Below are 13,542 nucleotides of genomic sequence, written 5' to 3'. Positions count from 1 at the left end.
GAATCGGCGTAACGACTCACTTGCATATTCTCTGCCAAACTCAATGGAAGCGCCACCTAGTGGCCAGCGTAAATATTGCACCCTAAGATACGACGGCGCAGGCCGTCGTATCTTAGGCATGTTTAAGTATATCTCAGTTTAAGCATACACTTAAACATACGACGGGCTTAGATTCGGAGTTACGTCGGCGTATCTACTGATACGCCGGCGTAAAGCCTCGTACACACGGCCGAGGAACTCGACGTGCCAAACACATCGAGTTCCTCGGCCAGTTCAGCACTGAAGCCGCCGAGGAGCTCGGCGGGACGAGAGCTCCCATAGAACAACGAGGAAATAGAGAACATGTTCTCTATTTCCTCGCCGAGCTCCTCGTCGGCTTCCTCGGCCGAAAGTGTACACACGGCCGGGTTTCTCGGCAGAATTCAGCCAGAAACTCGGTCGGAAGCTGAATTCTGCCGAGGAAACTGGTCGTGTGTACGGGGCCTGACTCTTTGTGAATCCGGCCCAGAGACTCTAAGCAAAAGATTATAATCAGCTTTAAACAGCCTGATGCTGGTGTCTCATGCTCTTACGTGCAATCTTTCTCCCATCATATAATTCCCCATTGCATCTGCTAGTATTGTGTCCACTTCACGTCGTTACTAAACTATTGTGGGATGTTTATGTGTTTATGTTTATGTTAGCTGTTCATTAGATGTTATGTTAGATGTACTTATATTACTGTTTACAGTTTGCATTATTTAGGGTAAATCTTACCTGATTTTGTGAGCAAACATAGGAAAATGGTTTTCAGGAAATATAACTGGGTGAAAGGTATGGCAAGTGACAATAACTGTGAATTAGGGGAATGCATTTTTTACACTGGTCAAGCCTTTCTCTGAGAAGCTAAAGGCCACATCGATTCTATATGTGTGCTGAGCTCTGTTAAACAGAAAAATTAAAGTGGCCCTTAGTTGCCATTGCAGGTTTAATTTTTTGTTTGCCTCTGTTATCTACTGCCCTATTTGTCCAACTTGAGTTGCTTGGTAATGCTGTAAATGTAGGCAGCATTGGTAGTGGGTAGTGTATAGGTAAGCTAAAGTATATACTGTTGTTTTACTACAGTCTTGTTGCAATATATGTCCATGCTTTTCACTAATAAAGGGTCATTCCTGTGCTTTTGCCAGAGGTACCTAAAACAGAAAAAACCTTCGAAGAACGGTTGATTCTCAAAGCCTTTCTCCTGAAGTTTGTAAACTCCTATGCCTCAATTTTCTATGTTGCCTTTTTCAAAGGAAGGTAAGTTATCTGTTTCAGTATTTTTTAAAATGCAAATCCATCCAAACAGCTGAACACCCCATCTAATTTTATCTTCACAAATGAACTGTAAAGAAATGCACGTTGTCGTGTCTACCCACTATTGCTGTGTTATGTGATCACATGTTCCCAAGGAAGGTGCAGACCCTGTGCCACTGCCCCACCTCTTCCCTTGTGGATTATTGACCATCAACACTTTGGCGACACCCATCAAAAGTTTTCTTACTTCTGTAAGCCTTATCTACTTCCCTTCCCTCTCATCGCTTAAAGGGCAGACACTCCCACTTCTAGTCTCATTTCAATTGGCAGGGAACTCCACAATATTAAAGTATTAAAACTTTCAGGGTTAAAAAACACATTTGCTTCACTTTTGAAGAAATAAGTGAACTACGTACAGTAATGCCGCGTACAGACGGTCGTTTTTTGTGATGAAAAAAAACGACGTTTTTGAAAACGTCATTTAACCTCTTGACCACTGGGCACTTAAACCCCCTTCCTCACCAGACCAATTTTCAGCTTTCGGTGCTCTCACAATTTGAATGACAATTACTCAGTCATACAACATTGTGCCCATTTGAAATTTTTGTCCTTTTTTTCCCACAAATAGAGCTTTCTTTTGGTGGTATTTGATCACCTCTGCGATTTTTATTTTTTGCGCTATAAAAGAAAAAACACTGAAAATTCTGTAAAAAAAAATAAAAAAATCTTGTTTCTGTCATATTAGCAGGTATTGCGGAGTATTGGGTGGTATTGCGGAGTATTGGGTGGTATTTCAGAGTATGGGGGGGTTATTGCAGAGTATGGGGGGGTTATTGCAGAGTATGGGGGGTTAATTGCAGAGTATGGGGGGGTTAAATGCAGAGTATGGGGGTTAAATGCAGAGTATGGGGGGTTAATTGCAGAGTATGGGGGGTATGGGGGTATTGCAGAGTATGAGGGGTTAATTGCAGAGTATGGGGGGTATTGCAGAGTATGAGGGGTTAATTGCAGAGTATTGCACAGGGAGGGAGGGATGGATCTGTGACTGCATGTGTCACAGATCCATCCCACAGCAGCTGCTGCTGCTGCTGCCGCTCTCCCCCCTCTCCTCTCACACTGTACCGATCGGTACAGAGAGGAGAGGGAGGAACCGGCGTCATGTCATTTAACGGAGCGATCACGTGTTAAACCACCGCTATCAGCGGCGATTTACCGCGATCTGTGATGCGCCGGGTCTTCTAGACCCGGCGCTCACAGATGATTCCGGGAGCGTGCCCCAGGGGGCGCGCGAGTGAAGGATTCTGGGAGGACGTCCCAGGGACGTCGTCCCGGAATAACTCCACCGCGCTGTAGCAGTATTTTCGCTATGGTGCGGTGGGGTAGTAGTTAAAATGACAGTGTGTGGGGAAAACTTTGTTTTATGTCTTCTGAAAAACGACAAAAAAAAAAATTCGAACATGCTCAAATTTTTGGTGTCGTTTTTCAAAACGTCGTTTTTTGTGTTAATGAAAATGATAGTGTGTGGGCAAAACGACGTTTCAAAACGACGTTTTTAAACCCCGCGCATGCTCAGAAGCAAGTTATGAAGCTAGCTTCAATGGAAAAGAGTGCTGAACGTAACCGCGCTTTGCTAGAGCATTTTGAAAAAACGATGGTGTGAAGGCAACGTCGTTTTTGAAAATGAAGTTTCAAAAACGTTGTTTTATTTCATGATTCAAAACGTCGTTTTTTTTTCATCACAAAAAACAACCGTCTGTACGCGGCATAAGTGTTTCTATACATACAGTGATAATGATAGGAATAAAATTACAGCAGATGACTATTATATTAATTAAAATAAACTTCTGGGTAAAAGTAAATCATAAAATTTACAGGCGCATAAGCTGTCATCACACACATGTTCCTACAGAATGTCTTAATATGTGTTGGTGGGCACTGGACCCCAGGGTAGACTGAAGGCAGGAGTCAGTATCACATTTCTGGAGGCTTTTCTCTATCCCAAATATTCCCTGAGCAGTCAATAAAACATTAGAAGGATGTGGGCACTACAACGCTTAGGTAAGTCCAGTAAGAATTTTATTTCATGACCTAACATTGAAAAGCCACTGTCTTGGGGGGCATCATTGGGACCAAAAAGCAAAAAAAAAAAAAATCATAATACAAGCTAAATATCAAAAGCTATAAATATTGGTCTTGGATAACAAGGGTGTGCGCTCTAAATATAGCTCTCTTCTATACAATAAAGACTATACTGTGGGGTTGATTTACTAAAGGCAAATAGACTGTGCACTTTGCAGTTATAGTTGCACTTATTTTCCCCAGAGCTTAGGAAATGTGGTAAAGCTCTGCTGATTTCCCTCATCCAATCATGTGAAAGCAAAATTGCTTTTTTTAATTGTCCTTGCACCTGATTGGGTATTCTTTACAAAGTGAAGGTTTACGACATTTATTATTTATTTATTTATTACAGGTACTTATATAGCGCCGCCAATTTACGCAGTGCTTTACATATATATTGTACAATGACGTCAGTCCTTGCCCTCCAGGAACTTACAATCTAAGGTCCCTAACTCACATTCAGCCTAGGTTCACACTGCTGCGAATTCAAAAATCGCGGTAAAATTTCGCGGCTGCGATTTTGCCACGATTTTGTCGCGATTTCGGCCGCAATTTAATGTAAATTGCGGCCCGAAATCGCAAAAAGTAGTACAGGAACTACTTTTTGAAATCGCAGATGCGGCGTCGCACTGATTAGGACAGTGCCATTGCCGGCAATTGCTGCCAATTTGAGATGCGATTTGACATGTCAAATCGCATCTCAAATCGTTCCAAATCGTACCCAGTGTGAACCAGGGCTCATACATACACATATTAGGGCCAATTTAGACAGGAACCAATAAACCTACCAAAATGTCTTTGGAGTGTGCGAGGAAACTGGAGGAGGAAATGCACACGGGCACAGGGAGAACATGCAAACATTTACTTTAAAAAAAACATGTTCAACTGCACTTGCAGAGTAGACAGTCTATTTGCATTTAGTAAATACACCCCAGTATGTATGTTGCAAGCAACATTAACGTTTTTGCGTTTTCTCTATCATTAATGTTATTTACAACACTTGTTTAATCTTTATTGATTAGTTTAATTGTTGTTTTTTTTATTGTTTTTTATGCTATAATAAACTACATTAAGAGCCGGTTCACACAGTCATGACTCGTCAGGCGACTTAGCCGCCTGATAAGTCACGCTCCATTCTGTACGTAGGAACTGTTCTTAGAAAAAGGTTCCTGTACTGCTTTGGGACGACTTCAGGGCGACTTGCATTGACTTCAATACAGAAGTCATTTTGCAAGTTGCCTCTGAAGTCGTGGGCAGATCGCCTTGTCGAGTCGATTGGCAAGTCGTGCTGCCCCTGTGTGAACTGGCTCTTAATATCCCTACACAAAATAAAATGTATATATCAAATTCATAGTTTATGGGCTAGATTCACATAGATCAGCGGATCTTTAGATCCGCGTGATCTATGTGATTTAAGATCCGCTGCCGCAAGTTTGAGAGGCAAGTGGCTAATTCACTAAACACTTACCTCCAAACTTGCGGCGGCGGATCGTAAATCCCCCGGCGGAATTCAAATTCCGCGGCTAGGGGCAGTGTACTATTTAAATCAGGCTCATCCCCGCGCCGATTTAAATGAGCATGCGCCGTCCGCAAAATTTCCCGGCATGCATTGCTCCCACTGACGTCGCTAGGACGTCAGTGGTTTCAGCGTGAGCGTAACTTGCGGCGCGCGGGTTTCTGAATCGGCGTACGCAAACGACGTAAAAAAAAACAAAAATCGACGCGGGAACGGCGGCTATACTTAACATTGCCTGCGCCTCATAGAAGCAGGGGTAAGTATACGCCGGGAAAACCGCTACGGAAACGTCGTAACAACACTGCGTCGGGTCCGCGTACGTTCGTGAATTGCCGTATCTCGCTGATTTACATATTTCTCAGTGTAAATCAGCAAGAACGCCCCCCGCGGCCATTTTTAAATTGCAGTTAAGATCCGACGGTGTAACACAGTTACACCTGTCGGATCTTAGGCATATCTATGCGTAACTGATTCTATGAATCAGGCGCATAGATACGACCAGCCTAAGTCGGAGATACGACGGCGTATCAGGAGATACACCGTCGTATCTCTCTGTGAATCTAGCCCAATGTTTTGAAATAGATTGAGCTCACAGAGGACAGAGGAAACACATGGCTGAGAAAAAAAAGCACAATTTATAGTTCTGCATTGTCACTGGTTAACTATTAATGTGAAGTATTGCAGTAGAAGTGGTCCAGTGATTGTTTATGACCCTGCAGGGACCAGTTTTCATGGGTTGAGTTCATTTTCTGTTCTGTCCCCCTGCTGGTGACTGGAATGTATCACAGAGCTGTGTACCCTTTCCACTGCAGGTTATAAGGATATACAGCTGTCAGTTTGAATGCTCGCCATTGTTAATAAGGTTCAAACCCCACATTACTGTTTATTAAAATATATTGCTGCTTAATGTATTTTCTTTACATTGATTGATGAGCTATGGTACTTTGTGGTCTGAGTTTAGTTTGATAGTATGCATTTTGATGGGGGATTGCCGTAGGCTTGTGTCATCTGGCTGGTCTTCCCTGCTGTCTAGTACCCCACCAAAGAGAGACATAACACATATTCCCAGCCTGGGCTCAACAGGCTGAAAGCTCAGCTTTTCATGGGTCTCCAAACTTTACCAGCAAAAGTGAAATAAAAATAATTTCTTAGAAAATATAGGCAACAAAATAGCATCATGCACCCTCTAGTGGATTCCTCATAGGAATATATGCAGGACTCAGGCTAGTGAAGCAGGTCGTTTGGATAACTGAGGCATATCCCCAGGCTCGGACTTCTGTGAAAGATAGATCTTCACACGAGTAAAGCCTCATACACACAATCGGACTTCCATCGGACAAATCTGGGGATTTTTGTCCGAAGGGCATTGGCTGTGAACTTGTTCTTCATACAGATGAAACTACGTTGTTTTTCAGCTCTTTAGCGCCACCCTTTGGGCAACTTTTGCTAATGTTGTCTGATCGTTAGCATTAGTTCAGAGCATGCGTGTTTGTATGTTTGTACTTTGGATTTTAGTCCGATGGATTCGTGTACACATGATCAGATAATTAGACGGAACACATTTGTTGTCAGACAGTTTGAGAGCATGGACATCCAACATTTGTTGTCAGAAATTCCGTCAACAATAGTCGGATTGAGCATACAGACGGTCGGATTATCCGACAAAACACGTCCATCACACAATTGTCGGAATATCAGATGGTGTGTACGGGCCTTTAGATTGCCCTTAAAGTCCAGTTGAAGCCTTTTGTAATGCAGTCAGGCTGCATAAACGGTGCTTGCATCTTTTTGGGGTTAAAATACAATGTGCTGACATAACGCCAGAGATCCGGACTGATGCTGAGCACAGGGTTGTTTAGGGAATGTGAGCACTCTTGAATAGAGCACTGGGTAGGGGGCATTTCAGACTGATTGAGACCCCAAACGCTGCTCACTGTGTTGCACAAGGTATTCAACAGGGGTCCTGGGGGGAAAAGTGTGGGAACTCCCACCCAAGATCCACTCCCCCACCAAAAAAAAATGATATGCTTATATGCATATATATTTCACACCCCTTTACATTACACAGCACCTTGCATCACTGGACCTCTTTACATTACACAGCACCCTGCATCACTGGACCCCCTTACATTACACAGCACCCTGCATCACTGGACCCCCTTACATTACACAGCACCCTGCATCACTGGACCCCTTTACATTACACAGCACCCTGCATCACTGGACCCCCTCTTACATTACACAGCACCCTGCATCACTGAACCCCTTTACATTACACAACACCCTGCATCACTGGACCCCCTTACATTACACAGCACCCTGCATCACTGGACCCCTTTACATTACACAACACCCTGCATGACTGGACCCCTTTTACATTACACTGCACTCTGCACCCCTTTACATTACACGGCACCCTGCACCTCTGGACACCTTTACATTACACATCACCCTGCACCACTGGACCTCTTTTACATTACACTGCACCCCTTTACATTACATTGCACATCTGGACCCCTTTACATTACACAGCACCCTGCACTACTGGACCCCTTTTACATTACACTGCATTCTGGACCCCTTTACATTACACAGTATCCTGCACCAGTGGACCCCTTTTACATTACACTGCACCCTGCACCCCTTTACATTACACTGCACCCTGCACATCTGGACTCCTTTACATTACACAGCACCCTGCACCCCTTTACATTACACCGCCCTTGTACCTCTGGACCCCTTTACATTACACAGCACCCTGCACCACTGGACCTTTTTTACATTACACTGCACCCTGCACCCCTTTACATTACACTGCACCCTGCACCTCTGGACTCCTTTACATTACACAGCACCCTGCACCCCTTTACATTACACAGCCCTTGTACCTCTGGACCCCTTTACATTACACAGCACCCTGCATTACTGGACCCCCTTATATTACAGAGAGAGCGGGGTCAGAGAGAGAGAGGGGTCAGACAGTACACATATCAGAGCGGAGAGCGCCCTACTGGAGGGGAGCCAGTTTTTTTCTGGAAACATGTCAGAGCTGAGAGCCGCGCACGGGGGGGGGGGGGGGGGGGGAAGGGTGCCACCACCGCTGCCACTGCCTGTCACAATGCTTCTCACCTATCTTGGGTCTTGTCAACTGGCTAGATTTAGTAAAACACTCACAAAATCTGATGCCATAGCCACACAAGGCATCCTGAAGCTCAGCAATATTTAACAGCATTTGTCTAACAACATTTTGTCCCTTTTCATCTAGGTTTGTTGGAAGACCTGGCAGCTACAACTACATTTTCAATGATTACAGAGTGGAAGAGGTAAGTTATTCAGCTATTGCATATCCTACATTAAAGCGGAGGTTCACCCCAAAACAATTATATACCATTCCAACCAGCATACTGCCGACATGTACAGTATGCTGTTTTTTTTTTTTGCTGTACATACCGTATTATACTTGTTTTTCTTTCCAGACTCCCGCGGGGAATAGGCGTTCCTATGAAGAGGCGTAGATGACTGACGTGCGGCTAAGGCGCGTCACACGTTCCGAAAATAGCCCGGACTGGGACTCGACTCTATACGGCGCTATACGACGCCTGCGCACAGACTAGGAGCTGACTGCGCAGGCGCCGTATATAGCCGAGTCCCAGTCCGGCTATTTTCGGAACGCGTGACGCGCCTTAGCAGCACGTCAATCATCTACGCCTCTTCATAGGAACGCCTATTCCCTGCGGGAGTCTGGAAAGAAAAACAAGTATAAAACGGTATGTACGGCAAAAAAAAAAAGAAAAAACAGCATACTGTACATGTCGGCAGTATGCTGGTTGGAATGGTATATAATTGTTTTAGGGTGAACCTCCGCTTTAAGTTCACACATGTGAATGGAACCCACACTGTGGTGCCGATCACATGCGATGTCTGTGCAGTGCAAGTTGTGGCTGAACTCGCATTGGATTCAAATAAAAAAGGCACAGGGACTTTTTTTTCCCACACCTGAATCGGATCGCATGGGTGTTCTCACTGCGATCTGTGAACCGATCTCGGGGTGTCATTAACTTTTGTACTGACACCGCAGCGGTTCACAGAGGGCAGTGTGAACTGCCTGTGGGAGAGATGCGATGCGGGAACCAATGCTAAAATCGCGCTGGTTCCCGCATTGCTACAGTGTGAACCTAGGCTTAAAGCTAAACTCCAGGCAGATTTAAAATATATAATAATTTACAATAGTATACTGCGCTATAGACCTATAGATTAGAGTTGCAAACACCACAATTTGACAAACATCGTGCATGATTATAGAAAGTTAAAAAGTGCTGCGCTATACATGTACATTATTATGCAGTGACTTATTCAGAAAGTGACATATATTGATCAGACAAATGGTGAATTATACAACCCTAACCAGATTGGACCATTCACCGATATATATAAATTATAGTCCATACCTGACTTCAAAAAGAAAAGCCCAAGGTGTATCAAACTTCCATACTGATAGAAAAAAAGCCTTTATTCCATAGATAACCACGTGTGTAAGCCGTCACCAGTATATAGGTTCAAATGCGCTTACCGGATAGTGTGGACTCAAATGTTATTAACATAAAGTCAGGTGGGCATCATGAGACTAAGTTCTCCCAGACTTTAAAACTGTGTAGCAGATCCACCATCCGTTCCCACATCAGTCATGGTAAACTTCTCACTCACGGCTGTCTGGGTTGATGCGCGTTACAAGGCTCTGGGATGCTAGGCCAGAAGCCTGAGGCCTATCCCAGGAGCACCTGGCTGCTAGGCTGTGTGAGGCCTATCCAGGTTTGAGAGAGGCAGCACAGAGTTGGGGCTTCAGTCTGGAAGCCCAACCAAGTTGCAGAGGGTCTGCTGGATGGGGGAACTGGATCATTGCCAGCAGTGAGGGAGAAGCAGTTGCCACAAGGGACGACCACTCCTGTCGCCAGGGGCAAGTGATGATCAAGGCCAGAGGTATAGGAAAGAATAGTCTCCAGTAGGGGACAACCATTATCAGAGGCCAGCATGTGGAAGTCTGAAGTACCAGAGCAGCCTTTTCACCAGCCAGGGATAGTGAAGAAGTGGGAAAGCTTCAGTAGAGTGCCAAGCAAGGGACCCATCGGGGTTAGCGTGGGTGAAGCTTGAGAAAATCACAGCGGGTTAGCTGTGAAAGAGCTCAGGGGATCTAGTGATGTCTGGGATCTTGAAGTCTAGTGAGAGAATGGGAGCTCAGATCTACAGTAGGATACTGTGAAGCCTCGTACACACGACCGAGGAACTCGACGGGCGAAACACATCGTTTTCCTCGTTGAATCCCTTGTTAGGCTGTCGAGGAACTCGACAAGCCAATTTTCTCCATTCCCGTCAAGGAAATAGAGAACATGCTCTCTTTTTGGCTCGTCGAGTTTCTCGACAGTTTCCTCGACGAAAATGTACACACGACCGGTTTCCTCAGCAAATAAATATTTCCCAGCAAGTTTCTTGCTGGTTTTTGCCAAGAAACTCGTGTGTACGAGGCCTGAGATGTGAGAGAAGATCTGTAACGGGTTACAATGAGTTACGTGTATGGATCTCTATTAATGGTTCAAAGTTCAGTTGCCATAGGAGACAGCAGTTCTACAAATACATTTGCTACATCCAGCTTAAAAGCTCTCCAACTGTATAGCTGTCTGCCTATTATTTTGTCTCTGAGTCTGCCAATTACTATTGCATCTGCCTAAGGGTGTCTTGGCCCTAACCTTCTCTCCCCCAGTTCTGTTTAAGAGACAATAAATCTCTTTTCTTGCATTCTAAAAAGTGACTGGTGCCCATGTTTCCGACTTGCAATACACTCACCATGCCTAATAGCCCACACTACAAGGAAGGATGTCAACTCTCCTTGACTCTGGGGGTCACCATTAGGCCTTTGGAGGTCAGGGATCCTGCTACATATGTGTACTCACCTGCTTGACTTCAGATTCGAACAGTGCGCAAATCACTTTCATTAGCGCTCATCAATGAATAGAATCAAATCTTGAATGCAGATACTGAGCGACATGTTAAAAATGTAGTGAAGCGCCAAATCTGCTGGATCTGATTACTCATCTCTTCCCACTTTTAGTAGTAGGTAGTTCAAATACTTTAGATATGAGTTGGGCTAACTGATCCATTTCCAGGCAAAACTGCCTCATGCAGTTATTGAAGTTAACAGAAGCAAAGACAAGTAAAGAATAATACCCATACATTTCATGAACTGTTTTTGCTTATAGTGTGCTCCGGGAGGATGTCTGATGGAGCTCTGCATTCAACTCAGTATCATCATGTTGGGGAAACAATTGATACAGAACAACTTGTTCGAGATTGCAATACCGTGAGTACCCTAAAATGTTATATTATTCTTTTAGCTTGTGTATCAGAGCAGAAAACAACAGTGAGGTTGTCATCCAAGACACATATTAAGACATTTAATAATGGAAAATGAAGAGTGAAATTAAGAGTTTTCAATTTGGGCAAAAATCTGTACATTTGGGTGAAATTTTCAATTTTGGCAAATGCATCGGAGACAATAAATAATGTGAAATAAAGTGTATGTAAATCAATTTTTCTGTATTCAGATTTTTTTAAATATTTTTTTTATTTCCCAGTATTTGTAACACCCCCACATCACACCCCCCGACCATGCCCACACACCTTATACTTACCTGAGTCCTCACTCGATCCAGCCCTGTGCACATTTCTAGCGTCTCGCTCCAGCCACTGTCAATCAAATCCTGTGAGCAGAAAGCGGGGGGCGGGGCCAAGCTGAGCTGTGTGTGTCTATGGACGCACACAGTCCGCCTTGGGAGCGTGCTTGCACAAGTGGCTTTCTATGGTGGTGCACAGAGAAGAGGAGGAGCCAAGAGCACCAACTAGGGACCCCAGAAAAGGAGGCTCAGGGCTGCTCTGTGCAATACGATTGCACAGAGCAGGTAGGTATGACATGCGTGTTAAAAAATAAATAAAAATCAGAGTCTTTAACATCACTTTAAAGTAGCTACTCATGCTGATGGAGGGAGGCCTTATATATTCAGTGGTGCTTGCATTTTTACTGTAGGTTCACTTTAAATGGTTACTGAAGGCTAAAAGGGTTCCTTTAAAATGTATGTTTACTTTTCTAGAATTACCTTACTTCTTTTATTTATTATTTTTTTAACTACTTCTTCGACTAAAGTATTTCTTTCTTGATGCACATAGAGACCACCTAGAAATAAGTAAAAATGGCCGCTTTCTTGATATTAAAGTCATGTCACTGATTTGAGGTGATGCCCTCACATGGTTATGTTATTAATGCATATGTTCTGCCATGTAGTGTGAATGGTAACGAATTGTATTCAACCCCTTTAAGTGAAGCCATTCAGATAACTGAAGTATGACCAAGCAGGGCTGCTGCTACCACTAGGCAAACTAGGCAGACCCCTAGGGCGCACTTCTGCCCAGGGGCGCCCGGTCACTGGTGTTCCTACTCTCTTCTCTCTGCAGCATTGATGGGCGCTGGTAAGCTGCATTGATGGGCGCTGATGAAGCTGCATTGATGTGCGCTGATGAGGCGGCATTGATGGGCGCTGATGAGGAAGCATTGATGGGCACTGATGAGGCTGCATTGATGGGCGCTGATGAGGCTGCATTGATGGGCAGCGATGAGGCTGCATTGATGGGTGCTGGTGAGGCTGCATTGATGGCTGCTGGCAGGCTGCATTGATGGGCGCTGATGAGGCTGCATTTTTTGGGCCCTGGTGGGCTGCATTTGATGGGTGCTTCATTAAAAAGGTGGGGTGTACATGGGCAGGATAAAGGGGTGGAGCTAGGGGGCGGCAAAATTAGGTTTTGCCTAGGGTGTCAAAAATCCTTGCACCAGCCCTGTGACCAAGTCTTTGCTCTCAATCTTTAGTCTCATAGTAAGCGTTAAACTTTTAAGTAACTGTATCTGAAAGTAAAGTTCCCCAAACATAGTTTGATCATGTTCTACTCTCATAAAGTTTGCTATAAGGCAGTTCCATCTGGCTTGTTAAAAATACTAGAACTGTTTATCTGGACAGGCTGCCACTGGACAATCTTTTTTTTTTCAGCCTTTATTGAAGGTTCCATTACAGACAATACAGTTTTCAGTGTATCTAAAGTAACATATCAAGTTATCCCCACAGCCTTAAATTCACACTTCGCACCTCTCTTTTATTCCCATCCCAAAGCTGTCTGAATCTGATATCCAAGCATACCATGTAAATAAATAAATCTGTCCTTTCCAAAAGGGCCTTGGAATCCAGGGGGCAGACACAGTCATAATTCCTCGAGTGTCCTCCATTTGTTTGCTGGCACTAAGAGCTTTTTTTGTGTCCTACCTACAATGTTGTTGGCCATTAACTGTAATAAATTGCTCTACTATGGCAAACACTCTAGTTTGCTCACTTCAGCCTCTATCTTCCTTCCGCTGAGTTTCTAAGAACAACATTATCAATCATACCAACAGTAAACCGGTACCAGAATATTTCAGAAGATGCTTAGGGGTGAGTAATAGGAACCATAAGGTGCAAGACCAGGGCTCAAGTCCTGCGGGAACGCGTGGGAACAGATTTCCTGCACTTTTTTCATAGCAGGAACTCAGTTCCCTTTGCAGG

General features: G+C 44.2%; 1 protein-coding gene across 3 annotated transcripts in view; it reads left to right on the top strand.

Moving 5' to 3' along the window:
• ANO2 (anoctamin 2) overlaps window positions 1–13,542 on the top strand; it is a 315,904-nt gene that overhangs the window by 190,364 nt on the left and 111,998 nt on the right. For all 3 annotated transcript variants that reach the window (XM_040345150.1, XM_040345151.1, XM_040345152.1), the window contains 3 exons: window positions 1,167–1,278; window positions 8,175–8,232; window positions 11,161–11,261. In XM_040345150.1, the coding sequence (XP_040201084.1) occupies window positions 1,167–1,278; window positions 8,175–8,232; window positions 11,161–11,261 (271 nt within the window). The remainder of the gene's footprint in view (window positions 1–1,166; window positions 1,279–8,174; window positions 8,233–11,160; window positions 11,262–13,542) is intronic.

This window comes from Rana temporaria, chromosome 3 (genome assembly GCF_905171775.1).
Source record: "Rana temporaria chromosome 3, aRanTem1.1, whole genome shotgun sequence".
Taxonomy (NCBI): Eukaryota; Metazoa; Chordata; class Amphibia; order Anura; family Ranidae; genus Rana; species Rana temporaria.
Note: the sequence above shows the minus strand (reverse complement) of the source record. Positions and strands in the feature narration are given on the sequence as shown.